Source organism: Sander vitreus, chromosome 13, assembly GCF_031162955.1.
Source record: "Sander vitreus isolate 19-12246 chromosome 13, sanVit1, whole genome shotgun sequence".
NCBI classification, from domain to species: Eukaryota; Metazoa; Chordata; class Actinopteri; order Perciformes; family Percidae; genus Sander; species Sander vitreus.
This window is the reverse complement of record NC_135867.1, coordinates 13961002-13982393: the sequence shown is the minus strand read 5'-3', so window position 1 is coordinate 13982393 and position 21392 is coordinate 13961002. Positions and strand designations below refer to the sequence as shown.

At 42.4% G+C, this 21392-nt stretch overlaps 1 protein-coding gene across 8 annotated transcripts in view; it reads right to left on the bottom strand.

The window, feature by feature from the left end:
- Positions 1-410: 410 nt before the first annotated feature.
- fryb (furry homolog b (Drosophila)) overlaps positions 411-21392 on the bottom strand; it is an 80878-nt gene continuing 59896 nt past the window's right edge. For 3 of the 8 annotated variants that reach the window (XM_078266245.1, XM_078266240.1, XM_078266244.1), the window contains exons 40-66: positions 20942-21033; positions 20668-20761; positions 20248-20467; positions 19479-19630; positions 18960-19147; positions 18756-18850; positions 18460-18658; positions 18130-18351; positions 17636-17834; positions 17409-17506; positions 17065-17235; positions 16551-16691; positions 16252-16437; positions 13844-14008; positions 12204-12278; positions 11702-11872; positions 11449-11457; positions 10858-11052; positions 10598-10735; positions 10300-10514; positions 9255-9459; positions 8909-9058; positions 6824-6922; positions 6604-6687; positions 5886-5996; positions 5136-5371; positions 411-3251 (exon numbers count right to left, since the gene is read on the bottom strand). In XM_078266245.1, coding sequence (XP_078122371.1) covers positions 2993-3251; positions 5136-5371; positions 5886-5996; positions 6604-6687; positions 6824-6922; positions 8909-9058; positions 9255-9459; positions 10300-10514; positions 10598-10735; positions 10858-11052; positions 11449-11457; positions 11702-11872; positions 12204-12278; positions 13844-14008; positions 16252-16437; positions 16551-16691; positions 17065-17235; positions 17409-17506; positions 17636-17834; positions 18130-18351; positions 18460-18658; positions 18756-18850; positions 18960-19147; positions 19479-19630; positions 20248-20467; positions 20668-20761; positions 20942-21033 — 4169 coding nt within the window. In that variant the 3' untranslated portion in view covers positions 411-2992. The remainder of the gene's footprint in view (positions 3252-5135; positions 5372-5885; positions 5997-6603; positions 6688-6823; positions 6923-8908; positions 9059-9254; positions 9460-10299; positions 10515-10597; positions 10736-10857; positions 11053-11448; positions 11458-11701; positions 11873-12203; positions 12279-13843; positions 14009-16251; positions 16438-16550; positions 16692-17064; positions 17236-17408; positions 17507-17635; positions 17835-18129; positions 18352-18459; positions 18659-18755; positions 18851-18959; positions 19148-19478; positions 19631-20247; positions 20468-20667; positions 20762-20941; positions 21034-21392) is intronic. The other 5 variants (XM_078266242.1, XM_078266247.1, XM_078266243.1 and 2 more) reach the window with 3 other exon arrangements.

The window sequence follows — 21392 nt, the reverse complement described above, 5'->3', positions numbered from 1 at the left end:
TCGTTTCCCTTCATTAATCCTGGAGCTGAACTGAAACATGAAAACTGTTTTTTTGTAAGAAGAAACTGTTTATGCAATAAACATACTGCATGTCAAAAGTTGAGAAGTTCTTGTAGATGATATTGAATTTGCACTCGATTCATTTAAAACCTTGATCTTTATAACTTGGCACAATCATTTAGAGCTGTTTGACTAATGCTTGAATGCACGCAACTTTCAGCAAAATATCCTAATAAACTAAACCAATACTAAATGGTCTGTACACAGAATTAACAGATTATGTTCAGTTCTGTAGTGTCAAAACGCCAGAGATGGTCCTAAATTTCAAATGCACAGAATGTTAAAATGTATATGCAATCGAAAAATGTTAAACATTTGTGATGTGAGATTTTAAGTGAAAGCACAAGAAATAATTTGATATGTCTTTTACTTTGACACCAACTTGTACAGAGCCTCAACTCAAAACAACTTCACAAAGGCTGTAAAAGTATTTACAAAGTGAAAAAAAAAAAACTACGGTCTTCATCTAAAAAGCTTTAAAAATGTGCAATTTCTTGTTTGGCATGCACACACACACACACGTTCTCCACACACAGGAAAGAAAAAACATACCCGCATGAGCTTAAAGCTCCCTTTTGTACCTCATACAAACATATCTTTCAGATAAAATGATTTCTTAATAAATATTTCAAACACCTCATACAGTACACAGAAGATGCATGCATGGCAGTTTGATTTGAGAGAACAAACAATATAAAACCTAAGTCAAATGAGTGTTGATTTATAGCTGATCAGATATAAATAGGAAAAAGACATTTGTACAGCAAATAGAGGGGGGATAAAAGGGCTAATGACAGGAAGTGTTGGACTTCAGTAGTAGCACAGGTTTTGTTTTGAATGTCAATGAGCTGAATGTCAGCATATCCCTTACGTGTAAGGTAACTACAAACCACACACAAACATATGCTACAATGGTTGTGTGCCCATAACTATTAAGAGTATACAGATAGAAAGACAACATGTTTGAGTGTGTACATCCACCATCTGCTTGGCATGTGAACACATAAGGTCAACGTGTTACAGTGAGAAATATACAGTGTGTGTGTACACTCACTAATAATGCTACAACTTGCCACAGAGCAGTGCACAGATAATGGCATGATTAGTCTACCAATGTTACAACAGTAGTCAGGAGACAAGCTGGTTCACTGATACAGAACATGAACGGAGCAAGGGCAACATGAGGAATTACGCTTGAATATTCTGCGTCCGCTCTTTGTCAATCAGTCTTTCAATCAGTCTGGAGAGGTCAGACTTTTAGGGAGCATAAGGGACACTAGTACAGTAGAAAGCATTCAACTGCATCATGCATTGCACTATTTCCTTTAAAGGAGTTCTCAAAACAGTAGACGCAACAGGAGAGCAAAGTTAATCCAGCTTTTGGCTTGTCCTCAGAGAAAGTAACAGCCTCTTCTCTCACAGTAACAGAACAAACAGTAACCTCCTTTCTGTAACAACTTTTTAAAAACTTATACCAAAACTCCATTTAGTGCAATAGCGAAAACTCTACCAGTGATGTTACATAGTGTCACAGGTAGTTTCCTCACTGTCTCTCTAATGATACTACCAGCAAACTACATCCTTCTTGAAGGAGGCAGCAACAGTCAATCAAGTTCAATCAGGTCTTGAGTTCCTCTGGGAAGCAACTTAGAAATCCAAGCTAAGTGACTTCACAGGTCCTCAGGTGCAGAATAGATTTAGTGCTGAATGATGACCATCGAGCAGGATTTAAACTAGGAGCACATCAATTTACAACTTGTAGCCGTAAAACGAAGTTAGCCCTCAGATAGAATCACATCAGGTCGTCTTTATCAGTAGGCAGCAGGCAGCAGTCTGTAGTGGGTTCCGTGATACATCCCACCATGTCTGGGACATGATTCAATGTTCTTAAAGTGTAAAATCTGCATGTATCTCTGGGGTGTCTTCTCCTGTTTAGATACAAAGATCTGAGGGTTGCTCAGGAACAGTTGGATTCAGGCATTTGGATTCATAGAAGTCTAAGCTCTTTAGGTCCTCTGGCATGGTAAGTTTACGTCTCAGGTCTGGACGTCTGACGGTTCAGCATTCAGGAGCCCCCCTGCTTTCAATAGGGGCAGGGCGGCGTGCCCCACCTTCCCAAGGTAGCGAGATACGGGCGCAGCAGCTCCACCGAGCGAGCAACAACAACCCCACGCTGCAGCCTCTCCTGGGTCAGTGGGACAGGGAGGGGGAGGTGGGGGAGGGAGAAGGGAGGAAGATGGAGAAGGCCCATGGGTTAACACTGTGTCATGGTCTGGATGTACAATTGGGGATGGGCTTGAGTATTTGAATGGAGAGGAGGGGAAATGAGGGAGATGTGAACCCCGAGGGGGAATGGGATACACGTTTGTGTCAGAGTGTGTAAGCAAGGTAGGTTCTGAGGCTACAGTCGGGAGCATGTTAGATGGACAAGATATGCGTTTGCTGCTGTGTATATGTAACATAGGGGAACTGTGTGATGAATGTCCTCTGAAAGGATAATAAAGGTTAGTGTTCTCATAGCGATAACTCCTCCTTGGCTCTTGTGTGTGCGGCAGTGTGAAATCTGGCTGGCCAGGTGTGTTTGAGCAGCTATGCGATGAGAAGAGGTCAGGGGGTTTGGGAAAATCAAATAAAGAGGTATCAGAGTCTAGAGTGGATGTGGATGAGGAGAGCAGAGAAAGATTTTGGTCATGGTCTAAATATGGTTCTGGTGTTGGGCAGGGCGGTAGGCAGGTAACTGTCTGGAGCTGTGCAGCCGGGGCAGCAGATAGACAGGAGGAGGCAGGGGCCAGGTATGTGGCTGCTGGGCCTCCTCTGTGAGAGCAGGCTGAGATGAGAAGGGACGTGGAGATGGCTTTGGAAGGGTCAATGGTTGCAGTGACGGGGGAGGTAAGGGTGGGGAAGGAGGAGGTGGGGGGCTCCTGAGCTCCTGTCAGAGGCTGGTCCCGGACGCGCTGGAGTCGGGGAGGTAGGTTGTGACGACCCGGTAACCCTGGGCGCGGTGGATCATATCGCGGATCTCCCCATTGAGCTCCAGCAGCTTGGAGCAGATCAGGCTGAGGTCCTGGCGAGAACCAACCAGGGCAATGGTGCCCGTCTGGCCCAGCGTCTGGTGGCGGAAGTAGACATTGAGCAGTGTCTGGACCTCGCTCTCTGAGCTGCCACCAAACACGCCATTGGGCCACTGCCTCCTGAAAACGAGATAAAAAAGAAGGTGTCATTGGTCAGTATGATAGCTCACGGTCACCTAGCTCTCTGTTTTCTGTGTGTAAAAAACAAACAAAAAAAAAAAAAAAAAAAAAACACTGGTGTTGATACACAGCCTAGGCTGTGTAAATGGAAAACAAACAGAAAGGAGTGCAAGAGCCTCAAAACACGGTTCCAACCAATCAGCAACAGGCAGCAACAGTTGATAGTAGGGGCGGGAGGGGGGGAAGTAGCATTTGAATGTGCTGGCCAGTAGTTCTCTGTCCGTGAATCTGGAGGGCGGAGCTTATGATGGGGGGGGGGGGTTTGTATTTGTTTGGCAGTTGAGTTCAAATATCAACAATCTTTGCGCAGAATCACTTACTGCACCTTTAACACATAGGGCCCTATCTTGCACCCAGTGCAATTGACTTTGTACACCGACGCATGTATCATTCCTATTTTGCACCTGACGCACAGCGGACTTTTCCCTCCACAGACTCACGTCGGTAAATTAGGGAATGAACTTGCGCTCCCGGGGGAGGTTCAGCAAAAAGAGGAGGCGTGTTCCGGCGCAAACGTTCCCTTGTGCTATTTTGCAGTTTCAGAAATCAATTCCGCCACAGACCAGGAAAAACCTAGTCTAAAGTCAGTGGCGCGTTATTCAGATGCTATTTTAAGGGCGCATGCTTGGCCGTAATGTAGAGCAAACATTGTTGTCGTCGTTATGTATTGCAAACCATACATAAATAAAAGGAAAAATATGACCTTGTTTTACACATTTCCATGAATCATGGATGTGTTGATGACATAAATAAGGAAATATTAGAGGACTTGATGAGAAGTGATGTTGAACTGCATGTGCCGATGCCACTTAACCCAAATGCCCCAGCAGCAAGACGGGAGAGGAGAGACAGAAGAGCTGCATCGTCTATAGTGAGGTAATCTCGGTCTAATGTTAGACTACGTTGCAAAAATATCACCATGCTTCATAACCTCGTGATTCAGTGAGAGTGAGCCCAAAACATCGGAAAGTATGTTTTTGTGACATTTCTTTATTTACATTTTGTCAAAAAGAAAAATCAATAGCAAACGTCGGTCTCCTCAGCTGTGAACCTCTCCTGGCGTGCGCCCATGGATGTATTAAGAGTGTGCGCCTAGCAAATCCGCCATTATAATAGCAATCTGCCATGGAACAAGCATGCCTGCTTTTAAAGGGAATGTGAGATAACGCTCTGATTGGTTTATTGCACGTTACGCCCAAACCACACCTATGAGTAATGTAGCTACTTCAGACCAACCCATTTTAGATTTGCGTCGGGCGCAAGAGAGATCCGCCCACAAAGCTACTTGCGTTTGGCGTTTGATACTTACGTTTCAGATTGTTAAAATAGGGCCCATAATGTATCCAATAGTTGATTTACTACTGAATATGTGGGAGGGATTTGCCTGCAGAATCACTACTACTACTGAAAACACAGTACTGGCTTCAATACTGTTTTCACTATATTTCTTTTCTTTTTGGAGGCATTTTAGGCCTTTAATTTCACAGGATAGATGAAGACATGAAAGGGGAGAGAGAGAGAGAGAGAGAGAGAGAGAGAGAGAGAGAGAGAGGGAATGACATGCAGCAAAGGGCCGCAGGTCGGAGTCGAACCCGCGGCCGCTGCGTCGAGGAGTAAACCTTTACTGAGCTAACCCGGCCACACAAGTTTTCACTATATTTCTAACATTTGTTTATTATTATTATTATTATTTTAAGTATAAGTAATTGTGATATTGGGACATAAACATACCAATATTTAAGTATATAAGCACAAACTACTGGATGTCGATATCATCTAGCAACCATCATCTAGTGTAGGAGTTTGGACAGAATTGTTACCCACCTGCACTCCTGGATGTAGCGCACAGCTTTGGTGAACTCGTGGTTCTTAAGGCACTCCAGTATGGCCTGCACAGCTGCCTCCGAGGTGGAGAAGCTGGGCACAACCATGGCTGCAACCTGGGTGGCGTGTGCGTGAGTGTGAGCCAAGTGTTTGTGTTCCAGGTCGCTGGCTACAGATGCCTCTGCTGCCTGCAGGCTGGTCTTCAGATCACTGAGCTCTCGAGACATGTTCAGCAGCTACGAAGTGGGAGGGAAACAGATGGTGGTTGAGTGTGTGTGTGTGTATATGTGAGCTTTTAAGTCATCACAGAAGGAACCTTTACATATTTTGATTTAAGATTCAAGATTCACTTTAGGAGCCAGCATTTATTTATTTTATTATTTGTTCATTTTTTGGAAGAACAAACTATCTCATAATGTAGCCAGGTGGAACTGACATCAGGGTCAGTCGGTCTTGCCCGCCATTAAGGAAATTAAAAACTTTGGTCATAGGAGAGCGTCTTACATTGATGTAACTGTGGGTGCTAATGGACCGCCTTTACAAGGTACATGCATATTTACATTTGTACATTATGTAACTTGTATTCTGTAAATCTAATGTTGCATGTCTGTATGTGTGTTGTAAAGCTCCATGAGTAGTAGTTGGTGAAATCCAACCAGGATTCTACTGTATAGCTGGTGGGTTTTGAGTATTTATTGTTTGTTTCTATTTGTCTGAGTCACTGCCTTTTTGTGCTATGATTGGGCTCACCTCAGGCACAGAGCTGATGGCATGAACTTGACCAATGAGCGAGCAGTAGGACTGGAACAGTAGGAGAAGCTGGAAATGCAGCTTGTAGAGCCTCTGACAAAGCTCCAGTTGCTAGAAGACATTAAAAAAGAAACAGGATCTGATTCATTAGTAGCACAAAACACAGACACAACAACACAGTCAAACACCACATATATACACACATGCAAATGAATACAAACACACAAAAACATGACTGATAGCTGATTGTCTTGTGCAAAGTAAATTAAGCAGTTTAATTAAGAGGCAGTGGAGTGAGAAAACTCGTAAGAGAACTTACTGCAAGAGACTCCATTTGCTAGACAGCGAGAGAGCATGTTAGGGCGTCAGAGTGAGGTGAGAGGAAGACAAAGCGTCAATCAAACACATGCACAGCACAGTTTAAACCATGACTATTCAAAGTCAAGCTATCAACAATTGGTCAACAGTGTATAATATCCAGCAGCATCTTTTAGTGATTGGTGGCTGGGGGGAAAAAGTCAAAAGGAGAAACTAGATAACACCCAGCAAACATGCGAAAAAAGCAGACATTTCAGTGTGACAAAATCACAAAGGAGCAAAGAGGAAAAGAGAAACAGAAATACAAAGCCCAGATGCAGAAGTGACTCACATGTTGATCGTGTTTGCCTCTAGATATCTGCATGTTGCAGTAAATAACTTGTAAACGAGTTGCCTGTACCTTCTCCTCTGAGTCTCCAGGCTGGCAGGTAACCACACTGTCACCGGGGCACCTGGGAAATGTGTCCTTACAGTTCCTTAGCCACTGAAGGAAAAACGTAAGGCGACAAGAGTAGGAAGAGAGGGTGGAAAAGAGGAGGGATGGTGAATATTTTGTTAGTTCGTCACACATTTACATGAAAAAAACGGATTTATCAATAAAATAGTAGCGGTTAAGTTACCGATACAGCTGCGTCTTCTCTGGTGTTGTAGGTGTCCAGGTACTCCTGCAGCTCCAGCGCACTGAACTTCATCTTTTCAAGGAGACCATAGGACATGATCTGGAAAGACCAACACAAAGAAAGGAGGTGAAAAATGTGTTTCATTTCATTTCATTTATTATTTATCTCAAACAACTAACAATGTTGCAAAAGAAAACAAAACCAAAAAAATTTAAACCACAAAATAAAACACAACAATCAGAATTTAACAAAACCAAAAAAATAAAAAATAAATAAAAAGGTTTTAGTTCGAGAAGGAGCAGGCGGAAGCAAATTTGGTCCTGCCCCTATTTCACAAAATCATATTATTACAAAGAAAATAGATATGCAAATACAGCATACAATTGTTAAGGTCTTACAATAACTTACAACAATACAACAATACCTTTACATTATAATTCCATTCCTTTGTTTCGGTCTATTCTTTTCTGTATTGATCAAGTATTGATTTCTTTAATCTATTTTTGAACTGAATGATATTATGGCTCTGTGTGATGTCATTGTTCAGTCCATTCCATAAGGTCACCCCACAAACTGAAACACACATGCTTTTCGCACAAGAGGTTGCTTGAACATACATTGTCCTCTTAGATGATAACCCCCATCTCTTTCATTAAACATTGCGCGTATGTTACATGGTAAATTATTTTCTTTCACTTTAAACATAAATTGTGCAGTTTTTAATGTAACAATGTCCATAAATTTCAGAAAATGTGAATTCAAAAACAGATGATTAGTGTGTTCATAAAACCCGGTGTGATTTTTTATCCTGATTGCTCTTTAAGCAATGTGCAAATATTATGTAAGTTGCTTTTGTAGGTATTTCCCCAAACTTCCACACAATAGAACATATATGGTAAAATAAGTGTGCAGTACAGAGTATGTAATGTATTTTGGTTCAATATGTATCTAGTTTTGCTCAATATACCAATACTCCTGGCCATCTTCGTGCAGATATTTAATGTGGGGCTTCTAGCACAGTTTGTGGTCAAGTACAACACCCAGAAATTTACTTTCATAGACTCTTTCAATTATTTCATTTTCAATTACTATTTTAACATCTGTATTTATAGTACGATTTCCAAATATCATGAGTTTAGTTTTGTTCAAGTTTAAAGATAACTTATTTGAATCAAACCAAAGTTTTAATATATTCATTTCATTTGTGACCATTTCCAGCATCTGCTGCAAGTTATCCCCGCAACAAAAAATATTTGTGTCATCTGCAAAAACAGTAAATTTTAGTACATCTGATACTTTTAGGTACAGGATAAACAGTTTCGGGCCTACAACTGACCCCTGTGGAACGCCACAGGAAATACTAAGGCTCACTGACCGGTGATTACCCATTTGAACAAACTGAATCCTATTTTCAATATAGTTTTTATCCAGTTATAGGCCACACCTCTGATGCATACCTTTCTATTTTTTTTTTTTTTTTTTACAGGATTTCATGATCAACAGTATCAAAAGCTTTTTTTAAATCAATGAATATCCCCACTGCATAGTTTTTATTTTCAATACAATTTGTTAATCTTTCTACTAACTCAATTAGTGCCATAGACGTTGATCTACCGTATCTGAATCCATACTGACTGTCCGTTAGTAAATTGTTTTTATCAATGAAATTATCTAGCCTTTTGACAAATAGTTTTTGGAGTAATATTCAATGCATTAGACTTGCCTGACTAATTTAACGTTCGGTTACAAGGTAACCTTGGTTCTCTGAGTGAAGAGACTATCTCTCCAGGGCAAGGCCGCTCGGATACCGTTTCAATCAATGTAAATCAGTGAACCCTTGCACACCCGGGCCTTTTATGCCCAAGCATGGGCCACGTAGTGGTGTGTCTTAAAGTGGTATCCACGTCAACTGCCCCAGTGGGTCAGTCCCCCGTACATATGGAATATGTAACTCTGTGGAGAGATAGTCTCGATATGATAGAGAACACAAATTCCATTTCCCACTGTTTACAGACTACCATGCACTGATCTAACCAACATGCTGAAATCAACGGCAAGTCTATTTCATCTGCCAGCATTACTCACCGTGTCGGCATCGATGTAGATTGTAGGACAATCTGAGCATGTGGTTAGCATCTGTGAGGACCTGAGGAACTTTGATCCGATGCCCCTCAAGCCCTCTCCAAGGTAAGTGGAAACATCAGTTGTCAGGATGCAGAATTTACCCTGGATGTTCTGGGGAAGAAAGAAAGTTTAAGAAAGGATTGTACTTTTGCTCATACTGCACATGCATGTCAATCTTACAGAATATGAGAGTTTGCTTGAAGAGAAAAAAGAGCATAATAGTTACTAACAGAGAAACAGGGACAAAATATACATACACAGTATGATGAATTATGAATGATTTCAACTAATCCTTCCTGTGATTTACCTTAAAGAGAGATGAGAAGACTTGAAAAGTGTGGACAGCACAGGACCCATCTGAGTCGGTCACAAGCTGGTTGATGTGACAACGCCATGCCTCCTCAGCATCGTCACACACTGTGGGTTGGAAGGCAGCCAAGATGGCGGAGAAAAATGGAGAGGGGGGAGGAGGAAAACCAAGGTCTTCCAAGTCATCTACATCATCACGTAAGCTGGTGCCATGAAAATGGGAAAGAAATGGGGGTACAAAGAAAAAAGGTTTTGATACCTTCCCCCCGAAAATGTTTTATATAAAAATCAAGTGCCCAGCTACCTCATGGGATTATATTAAAGTTATATTCGATGGCCTCTGTTCAAGTAGTATTTGGTGAAATATTATTTTTAAATATTATTATTTAGATTTTATTTTAATATTTTATTTTAAATAGTCTAATATACAGGTTACAGCGGGCACCGCAAGGGACAGGATTAAAAGAAATCATCTAATAGGAATAATTTAAGAGGAATTATTTAATATTAGACAACATGTCTGAAAAACAGGACAATAAATGCAACACCAGCTGTGGCAACAAAGAAAAACAATCACACACTGAACCTGAATCAGGGATATAACATATACAGCTTGTAGGGGTTAAGACATACTGCTAATTTGCATTCAACCTAATATTACCCACATACTGTATGTAGCAGTGTTTCTATTGAATGATTTAGCTACTTACAAAAAGTTTAAAGGCTTAAAGTCTAATTTCATGAAACATTATTATTATTATTTAACTGGGGATTTGCATATATGAGAATGCAAATAAAAATTAGATATCTAAGAAAAGTATTTACAGCACAATTCATTGTAAATTCATATAATAAATGACTTGATCTGTCCCAATGCAGTATGCACAAGCAATCTGGTTGTGACAGATTAAAATAAACACTTGGACTCCAGTTAAACCGAGGTTTAGTCCCATTGTCAGTCAATCTGCCAGTTGATAAAAAGTTTCAGTGTAACAATATTCCATATTGTTTCCTGTTCTTTTAATCCTGTCTGTCACATTCACCTGGGCAGACAGTTGGGGTCTAGAAAGTCCAGCGGTGGTTGGCAGTAGTCTGCGTTGAGGCTGTGATCCAGGTTGAACGGATGATCCAGAGGTTGTCCCGGCAATTCCAGGGTGAGGCTCTCGCCGCAGTCTGAGCCGTGAGGGAGCTCGTTGGCGCTCAGCGACAGTTCGTCATCCTGGGCCTGAGTGTCCTCATCCTCCCCACACACCCTACCCTGAGGAGACAAAGATATGACATTTTCATTAGGATATAAATGCATCCGTACATATGTGTGTAGGTAAGTGTATTATTCCTCACATGTAGGCCACTGTGATCATAATGTAGCGCTCCCTGGCCCGGTGTGGTGGCATTGAGGGATTGTAGGTCGGCAGATGTGTCGTAAGAAGTAGATAGAGAATCGGTGTGATTGGTTTCCTCCGATGGAGAAGGGTTAGTCTGGAACAGTAAGGCAAACCAGGGATATCTATAACTTTGATCAACTTATTCTGCAATAACAACGTTTTTCAGGCTTCAGTAGATGTTAATGTTGCATTGATCTAACAGTTAAAGCTACGCACAAGCTGAGAGTGAGAGAGGCTCTGGCTAGTTGAAGACTCCTCTTCTTCTGAGGACTCGTCTGAATCGTGGGGGTCCTCGTGACCCAGACTAGGGGTGCTGCCTGAGTGCTGGCTCTCCTCCAACATGTCGCCCAGCTCTGTGCTGTCCAGAGAGCGCCGACGCACGCCCCAATTGAAGTTATCGACGGTCTCGCCCTAGATAAAACACACACGCACATACACATTGGAAGACAAGGGCAGAGGCCATGGTAGCAGTGAGAATAACATTTTCATGTTAACCTTCAAGATAACGAATAGTCTAGGAGCGTCTGATGACAAGCACAAGATGCAAAATGTTATTCGTTGCATGAAAATATGCTGGAAAGACTGTTTGCATTCAATATGATAATCTTTTCCCCATAAAGACATACAGTATCATTTATCTCCATTGTGACAAATAGCAATAAGGTCAAAAATGTAGTTCTGCAACCAAGCTGTGAGAGCAAAATGAAGCACAATCATCCTTTGTTTTTTTCATTGGGAAACAAAAGAGCCAGCAACACCACAGCGCTGATAAAAGCTAATGTAAGTGCTCAGTGTGAGAGACCTTACCTGGAGCTCCTAGGCAGCGAGGGGAAGAGAGAGAGACACAGAGTTAGACAGAGAGAGAGACAAGGAGGAGGGACAGAGAAATACATTTCAAATATATATTGATGTTAAAGAAAGACAGACAGGATAAAATGAAACACACATTTAAGGTAAAAGGGAAGGAAAGGGAAAGATAATTTACTATCTACAGTTAAAATCAAGTGAGTTTTGCACTCAAAGTGACCGTGGATAAAATACAATGAACTATGAATCTCACCTCTCCGTCCTCCAGCTCCACGTCCAGGAAGTCAAAGTCTCTGAAAACCCTGAACTGCTGCTCGCTGGCGGTGTCGTCTAGCGTGTCCTCTCTGGTTCCGCCCTCCTCTGATGACACACCACTCTCCCGCACCTCCATCATGTCCAAGTCGCCACACGATGAGAAGATCACCTGAAGGGAAGCAACAACAACAACAACAACAAATGTACACGTCACAGAAAAGCTGGTGACGTTTACATAAAAACAACAATTTTCTAATGAACAATAGAGCCAATAGAATAATATTCTCCTTAAATATCTGGAAAGATTGGTGGACCTTGCTCAGGTTAATTTCATAATTCATTAATTTCATTTCAATAAAAAGTTTGACTTTAAAAAAAAAGAGAACAGAGAACACAAATTGCCTAAAACAAAAGAAACGTCTGCCCTTTTGTAGACTGTTGGAGACTGTAAACGAGCAGATAGTACAGGTAGAGCAAACAAGAGATGGGAGTTAGCTTACAGATGGGTTCTTGGTGAGTCCAACTTCTTGTCCACAAAGAGACAAAACATTCACCAGCTTCTCTCTGGTTCTTTTCTGAATGTAGGAGAAAGACAGAAATAAATAAAAGAGTATTAATCAGAGAGGAAATGGACATAAACTCTTCACTTTCTTGGCTTATTCCGTCATTGTTATTGCTATGTTTGTCTCCTGCCCTGACTTTTCCTAAATACCTATTCTGCACATTCCTACAGTATATAGTCATAATAATAGAATAATGTTTAGAAAACCAAATAAAAGGGGTTTTTGGTGTTGTTTTTCACAAAACACCCCCCTTTATTTGCCAGGAGCAGCGTGGATTAACATTGGTACTCTCCTTTTGCATTTGCATGATGGCTATACAGCGCATTGAGACATGATTAATGGAACATTAAACTCATTTGCACACCAATATTCACTAACAAGCTAAGGTGTGTAGGCCCACAATATACATTATTTTACTGTATATGTGTAAAATATCAGAAATGAAATGATTATATTTACTAGGGCTGCACGATATGAGGAAAATATGCGATAGCATTGTTGAATATCGCGCTAACGATATTACTTGCGATAAATAAACTGATATTAAAGTGTACTCAGTTCTGCAGCTTTCAGGATTCTGCTAAAATACAACAAATTGCTTCTGTGGCTGGATAGCTCAGTTGGTAGAGCAGGCACACATATATAGAGGTTTATTCCTCGATGCAGAAGGTCCAGGGTTCGAGTCCGACCTGTGACGGTTTTCCTGCATGTCTTCCCCCTCTCTCTCCCCTTTAATGTCTCAGCTGTCCTATCATTAAAGGCGGAAATGCCCATAACAAAAAAAAAACAACAAACAACAAATTGCTTCTTGAACTTAAAACACATGAATGGAAATCATTTCCAACATTCATTTATTGAACACTGAATTGAATATCAAAGGCACCCCTAAAAAAAGAATGACAGTAACACTAAAGTGCAGTTTTCTACTCATATTTTCTTTCAACTAACAAAAAAATCTCTGAGTTTCCTTTATGATATGTCGCAGCCTTTCGCGATGCGTTTATGGCAGCAGTTGACATCGCGATGATGATAAAAAAGCGATATATTGTGCATTTATTTGCAGGAGTTGCTCACAGAAATCTCCAAGATTTTGTGTTGACTGTGGACTGTGACTTTTACTGTACACTGCTAAGAGCACACCAGTTGTGTGTGGATTCAAGCTGTTAGATATGGCTGTCAGTAATGTGTGGGGGCTGTGTGTGTCCTTGCTGCTATAGAGATTAACGCAGCACTATTATATTATTACTATATTTAGCATTTACATATTTACAAAGTCTACCATGGTTTTGGCTTGTGCAATAACACTTGGGCAAGCACCTGCAGAGAAATAAGACTTTGATGTCAAAACAAAGAAAGGTCTGAGCCAGTACGTAATTGAATATATCGCGTAGTGACAACTCTGATATTTGCGGTTGTTATATTACAAATTGACTGTTTTTTGATAGTGTTACAATACCAAGCAGCATTGAGATGCCACACCAAAGACTTACATAAGCTAAATAAAGAAAAGTACATAAACAGTGACAGATATAAACATTTTGATATGGCGATACCTTAATGGGAAGGTCTAACTCTACCTGAGAGGATTGTGGTCGCCTCCAGCTGACAGGCACCAGGATGGTGTTGGAGTTGGATCCAGAGGAGGTGGAGGAAGTACTGCGGGTTACAGCCATGGCTCTGGCCTTCCCCTCTCTGCCCCCTGAACCCTGGAGCTCGTCGAACCGACGGCCAATCACTGGAGTCTGTAAAGAAAACAGAGAAGCAGGCCCTCATGAAAATGTTTGAGTGGTTTGAATATCAAAAACACTTTTGACATGTAGTCCTCTTTTTTTTTCTCCGAAAATTCTGCAAAAAAATGCTCCGTACTGTAAGTGTGAGTGAGTGGTTGGACAGAATGTCCATTTTATTTTGTTTTGCATCAAGCAAAGTGTCCGACACAAACTATGTCATTCACACGCCTGAGCACCGACGTAAGGTGCGATTGTGCCATATTAACATGCTCAAACCCTATCATTCCAGAGAAGCTGTCCAGGGGGAACAGGAGAAAACTCCGGAGACTGCTACCCCAGGCGAAACATCTGCTTCCTTGGTTTGTGTGGAATCCTTGCCTGATGACGGTTTGGCGGTACTGGGCAGTGATCAGCAGAGTGGTAGGCTGTGTAACAAAGTTCTTGTCGGAAATAGACACCCATTTGAACTATCTCCCTGTAGATCAGCGACGAGAGATAGTTTCTTTGATGCGCTCCCATCCGTCTCCGTTTAGTGATGTGCCATCTAGCACCAACATATTAAAACATGACATCGATGTTGGTACTGCTCGTCCCATTAAACAGCATGCTTACCGTTGTCCTTTAGCCAAAAGAGAGCTGATGAAACGGGAAGCTAAGTACCTGTTGGAAAACGGTTTAGCTGTACCTAGCTGTAGTCCTTGGATCTCGCCGTGTTTGCTGGCCCCTAAGCCTGATGGCACCGCACGCTTTTGTACCGACTATCGCAAGGTTAACGCAGTCACAGTGCCGGACTCGTTTCCTTTGCCTCGCATGGAGGACTGTATTGATAGTATCGGGCCGGCCGCATTTATTACAAAGCTCGATCTGTTAAAAGGGTAGTGGCAGGTTCCATTAACATCCAGAGCATCTGAGATCTCGGCCTTTGTAACCCCAGACCATTTCCTGCAGTACACAGTTGTGCCATTTGGGGTCAGAAATGCGCCTGCCACATTTCAGCGTTTGATGAATCTGGTGCTAGGAAACGTCAAGAACTGTAATGTTTACCTTGACGATGTCGTCGTCTACTCCAGCGATGGGCCATATTGTTAGCTTGACGGAAGTGTTTCGGCGACTTGTAGAAGCATTCTTGACTCTTAACCTTGCCAAGTGTGAGTTCGGTAAAGCCACGGTTACGTACTTGGGGAAGCAGGTCGGCCACGGGCAGGTCCGGCCCGTAGATGCTAAGATCTCGGTCGTGCTGGCCTATCCGGTTCCCACATCAAGACGTGAACTGCGGCGTTTCTTGGCTGGTTATTACCGGTGTTTTTGCAAAAACTTCTCGGTGGTAGTTCATCCTTTAACCAGTCTGTGCAGCCCTAAGGTTCCTTTTGTGTGGAGTGTTGAGTGTCAATATGCCTTTGAGGCAGCTAAGACTCTTCTCTGCAGTGCACCTGTCCTGGCGACGCCTGACTTCTCTCGCCCTTTTAAGCTGGAGGTTGATGCGAGTGCTTCAGGAGCTGGTGCTGTGCTAATACAAGATGGGGAGGGTGACGAGTGTCATCCAGTGTGTTACTTCTCGGTCAAGGTCAAACGCCATTAACTGAACTACTCCACCATTGAAAAAGAGACTCTGGCTATGCTACTCGCACTTCAACATTTTGAAGTGTATGTTGGTGCCAGTTCATCTCCTGTGATTGTGTACACAGACCATAACCCTCTTGTCTTCCTAACACAGATGTACAACCACAACCAGCGACTGATGCGTTGGGCCCTATTGGCGCAAGGTTACAACCTTGAGATTAAACACAAGAAGGGGACCGACAATGTGGTGATGCCCTGTCCCGTGGGTGAGAAAGAAAAAAAGAGAGGTTATTCTGATGTGTAATGTGGTGCGTCGGTAACTGTATTTATAGTGTTTAATGTGGCAAACTATTGGTTTGCACCTATGGAGGGGGTGGTGGGCCATATAGCCGAGCAGAGTGGTGTCGCTGTCGGTCGTGAATCAGAGCTGTGTGGTGCTCTGCATCGTGTCATTTACGTTTAAATAGTGTTGTTGGCTGGATCGGTAGTTTGTTTAGTTTTAACGGTTAATTTTGTTCACTTCCTTTCTTTCAGGGTACTAGTTTTGTGTTAACATTGGATTTATTTATGTAATAATAAATAGTTTAATCGTATGATTATTTGTTTCCTTTCTTCCTTTAAACACCCGGCTTATTATTAATTGTTGCTCCCCTTTTCCCCTGGACACCACAACTGAGTACGTAACACTTCTTCACCTCAGAGATATCAAAGGTGAAGTCCAGTGTTTTTCCAGGCAGAGCCTTTGCTGAACCGTCCCACACCCTGCTGACCTCCAGGTTGGACAGGTCACCCTTCGAGTGGCGGTACACCGGATGAACTAGGCTGGCAGAGCGGGATACCACCAGCTTCAAGATGTTCAAGGCATCTTTCCAGTGTATTGTCTAGGGAATCACAAACAGTATACAGTATAAAAGCACAGCAGTGCATACTTTATATCACACAATAACACAGTGGAATACACTTCAGCTAACACAAAGTACTGTAGAGTAGTCACCTGGACAAACTTCTCAATGGTTTTTGTGACATCAGCATTGAACTGTTTGACTTGTACAGCAGTCAGGTCCATATGGCTGAGCAGGCAGTAGATGATCTGAAGGAGAGACTGCTGCATACTGGGAAGGCCCTTATTCAGCAGCTGACAGATAAAAGGAGACATTCAGTGACTGACAAAGCATGCAACCACTACATTAATCTTGCTTAGGGGCAATGTCAGTGGGTGTAGGGCCAATATACCACTAGACTGCACATGTAGGTGATTACTTTATCCTTTACAAACTGCTAGATTACTGAAAAGTGCAATCACTCAGCTCACTGGAGAAATGGACCACTTACTAGCTGTCCTTACTTCACAAACACTGTCACATTTCACCAAAAGTAGACACCAAACGTGCTATCCTAAAATGCAATGAGTTGAGCATAATACTTGTAGTGTATCCTTGTAGCCACACTGAGAAAATGCTATGTAAACCTAGAAATAAGGTATGCAATGCATATTTATCAGCACTAACCTCAGCCATATAGGTGACCATGTTGAGTGTGATGTCGGAGAAGGCTTCATGGAGGTAGCGGCAAACCACACTGACCCAGGAGAAAGGGTCCCGTGTGTAGGAACGTGTCTTATAGAGAGTCATCACATGAGCCAAATGGGACAGCTTTGTGTTCTTCTCCTCTAAACACACCTGAGAGAGGGAAAGAGAGAGCTTGTGCTTATCTTTTCCCCTATGACTTTTTTTTAATAGACAAAAACCTGCTTATTGCCACATAAAGCCTAACCTAACTCAAAGGAAACAGACGTTAAGCAAAGGAAACTATAGTAACCTAGACTAGGATCAAGTGAAGAATTGCACCGTACCTGTGCGATCCTCTCAGCGCTCTCCTTACAAAACTGAGTTGGATGGCCAAAGTGCTGCACCAGGTGAGGCAACAGACACAGCACATTCAGAGGAAAACCTGCACAGACAAAGGTTGTTTAACTTCCAACACCACCCAGTATAAATGAAAACTATAAACTTTGTCTTTTTTCGTTTCGAGCAAATAAAATAATACAGGTTGAAGATTACCGTGATCCCCAGTACCTACCTACAGACTGCGAGCTGTCAACAACCGGCACGCGGGAGACTGGCGTGAGCTGGCAGAAGAGCTGTAAGGTGAGGTCAGAAGTGGCCTGGGAGGTAAAGCCCTTCAACAAAAGCTGCTGAATCCCAGAGAACCCGCTCCACCTCAGCTGAGCCTGCAGCTTCTCGAGGCGTTCACGGTTCTCTGCTCTGTCTAAGGGCACCTGGGAAATTAGAGTATTTTGGTTAAACTGAAACTGGAAGTTGATTGTATTATTTAGTTTCCTCCTTAAGTGTATTCTGGCAAGTTGCTCATACATCTGCACAGTGGTGATAGCTGGGAATCCCTTCATATTTAGGCTCTGAGGATGACTCAGTTGGCCCAGTTGGTAGTAAGGAGCAGCACAGCCTTCAGAAATTGCTTTCACTCTTCTGCTTCTAGTCTTATCTCTGTCCAAACTTTTTCTTCTACAATTACATAGCTTTCCCTCTAAGATTAGTAAGATTAATCTCATCTACCTTTGACAGCAACTTGTGAACGAGGCGAAGTGACATCTGATATTCAAACTCAAAGTCTGACTCCATGAGGGACACTGCCACCCAGAAGACTGTGGCCAGTATTGTTGAAGGATGGGAAACATGGGCAGGATCCGATAGAACGCTGGGATCAATACGATTGGTTGATGAGGTGCAGGACCCAGAGGTTCTACCTGTCCGGGCGAGGCCATGACTGTTGCAGGCCTGTAGGTTGAAAATTAAATATAACACTGAATTAGTGAGATGTACTGTGTTCAACAAGTCTGCTCCAGCATTAAGGTGTCACACTAAACAACGATCTTTCTTTCTTGCCTGTATGCGATCCAGAGTTGCACTGCGAGGAGGATCACTCGACTGATGGCTGCACTCGCCAAACTTCTTGGGGACCGAGTAGGAGCGCTGGTGGCGTTGTGACGACAGACCGACAAATCCCGGGCCAGGGAAGTTTAACTGACCTGTGCTCTTTCTGTTCATCAGCTTTTCACTAGTCATGAAGTCTGGTGAGGATGTCCTGTGAATAAAACACAGTAAAAATGAATATACTTGCATGTGGTGTCCACAAGGAAAATGACATGAGATTTAGCAAAATAAAGACTATTCCAATTTACCTGGTTAGAGCTGCCATAAGATCGCTGTTTTTCAGACACTCTGCTAGATTCACCACCACTGACTCCAGCGTCAACAACACCTCCATCACATAGCCCTGAAACACACCAGAATGCATTCTCATTTGCACAGTAAAGAGGCTGTTAAGTGCTGTAGTAGTTCTCTCATATACTGTCTCTAACCGACAATCTCTTGTTCTCGCTCACCTGCACCTCGTCTCCGTGTTCTCCCACCACCTCAACGAGGCGTGAGACCAGGTCAGAGACTGCGTGGTTGTTTATTGGCTGTTTGAGGGCTCTGAAGATCTGGAAAGAGCGGCCAGCATAGTGACGTGAGGAGCTGCACAGAGCCGTCTGTAAAGCCACATCGCTCAGCTGATGCTCCAGGTGGAAGTCTGTATGAACAGATGGGTGCAAAGACACATAAAGATACACACAAACACACATGCAGGTTTGTTTGGAGATAAGGGTTATAACTTTAACAAAATTACAGAATTGTTGAAAAGATTGGCAGCCTCTTTTTGCCCCTAGACTTTATTGTGCATGTTGTGCCAAAGTGTTGGATTGCCTCATGACAGAACCCAGAAGAAGGCTTTAAACAAATCATTTGAAAATGGAATACGGATTTTCAGAAATGCTACACGTAAATCATGAGGTAATAAGTGAGCCCTGATATTTCTGTTAAACAGTGAAAGACATTTGGCATTAACGTGAGCGGTTTCTCACTTGACTTGGACTCCTTGAAGACAGAGACAACGTGGCGTAGGAAGTTGGAGAGCTGATCCGTGCTCTTGGAGTTGGGGTTCTTTGGTGTGATGTCCTCATGCACCCACAGCGGCCCAAACGCTCTGAGCAACAACAACACAGTACTCCAGGCACTGTATACCCACCACCAGTAGCACCACATACATGTTACACAAGCACTTAAGTATGTGCAAAGTGCACACAGTGTGCACTTCAGTGAGATTTACACACACAGACAGACAGACAGACAGACAGACAGACAGACAGACAGACAGACACTGAAGAGGGAATTGTGATATTGCATATTTAGTCTGAGTGTGTGATGATTATTATATAAGTCACGGTTTGGATCACGTAGATAGTATTGTGTGTCTGTGTGGTGTGGCCGGCCGTGTGCACGTGTGAGTGTGTGCGTACTCAAGTGTGTGTGTGTAACAGGACAGAGTGTTGATGGCTAAACCACTAAACAGTTCATATGGATTTTCAAACTACTCTAAAAAAATGTTTTGCTTGACTTGTACTATTTGTGCAAAACACAATCCTCAAGAGGACAAATTCCCAAACCAGCATTTCCTTTTCAGCACATTTGTATGGATTTTATATAACACACACACACACACACACACACACACACACACACACACACACACACACACACACACACGCGCACGCACTTCACAAACACACCCACTCGAACATTTGTTCGCCAAACTTCTAGAATTGCACAAAATGTCACTGGAGGTGTGCGTACCTGGTGGAGAGGAACTCAATGAGTTTGTTTGTTTTCTCGTCCGTTTCATTGGGTGTATCCTCAAGGTCTTCCAGGTCATCAGGTGTTACGAGGGGCAAATTTCCAACACTGCCTGCAGTGCTGCCGCCACCCAGACTGGCAGAAGAAGAGTTGGAGGTGGAGCTGAGGCCGGAGTCCGCCACTGGAGACGTCTGCCACTCTCGCAGGAAGTCAGGTGCATCTAAGGGAACATGATGATAGAGTATACAGAACAACGTGAACTATTATTGTATATCCCAGCAGCTTTATAATATTGTTTTGTACTGTACTGTTTCAGCACTTGTTTTTAAATCAGTTCTCTGATCAAACAATAATTTCTATACATTGCTAAATGTCACAGGATTAATACGTGTGTACGCATGTTGACTATTTTCTACTTACGCGACTGCTGGTACTCTGTGTGGTAGCTGGACTTAATGGTGAGGGTCTTGTTATCACTGATCTCTCTCGTCAGCATCAGAACTGAGGCTATTACCTGGAAATGCAAAATGGAGGATTCTTCAGTGGCAAATTGAAATTCATTTTTGACTGAATAACTTTCCAGTGCCACTATATGCAATGTTATATAAATATAAATATATATATATATATATATATATATATATATATATATATATATATATAATAACAACAAGTATGAGGATCCCACTCTGACCTGGAAATTGTTGTTGCAGGAGAGGGCAATTAGGAGGTGGAGAAGGAGACGTTTGCTGTGTTCATAGACCTCTGGTCTGTAGTGGTCCAGACCTGCCCGATAAAATACACATCCAGTAAGACAACAACAGGATTAAGATCACTATACTATAACAGGTGGGAACAGATACACACAAAGAATGACAAAAAAACACAGCAAAATAATTTAGATACTAGGTTGTCCCTCATTATTAGCCTGTATTGATGCTGACATTTATCTGCATATATGTCTTGCTTAAAATGTAATTCTTAGGAAGTAATTATTCATAATGATAAAATATATTAGATAATTGAAATATTGCTAGATACTGTTACTGTGGTGTACGGTTTCTTAAATGCCAACTTGTACAAGGGCTTTTTGTGCTTCATTGGTTGCTATGACAACTTCCAACCAGGGAGCATGTATCTCCTAC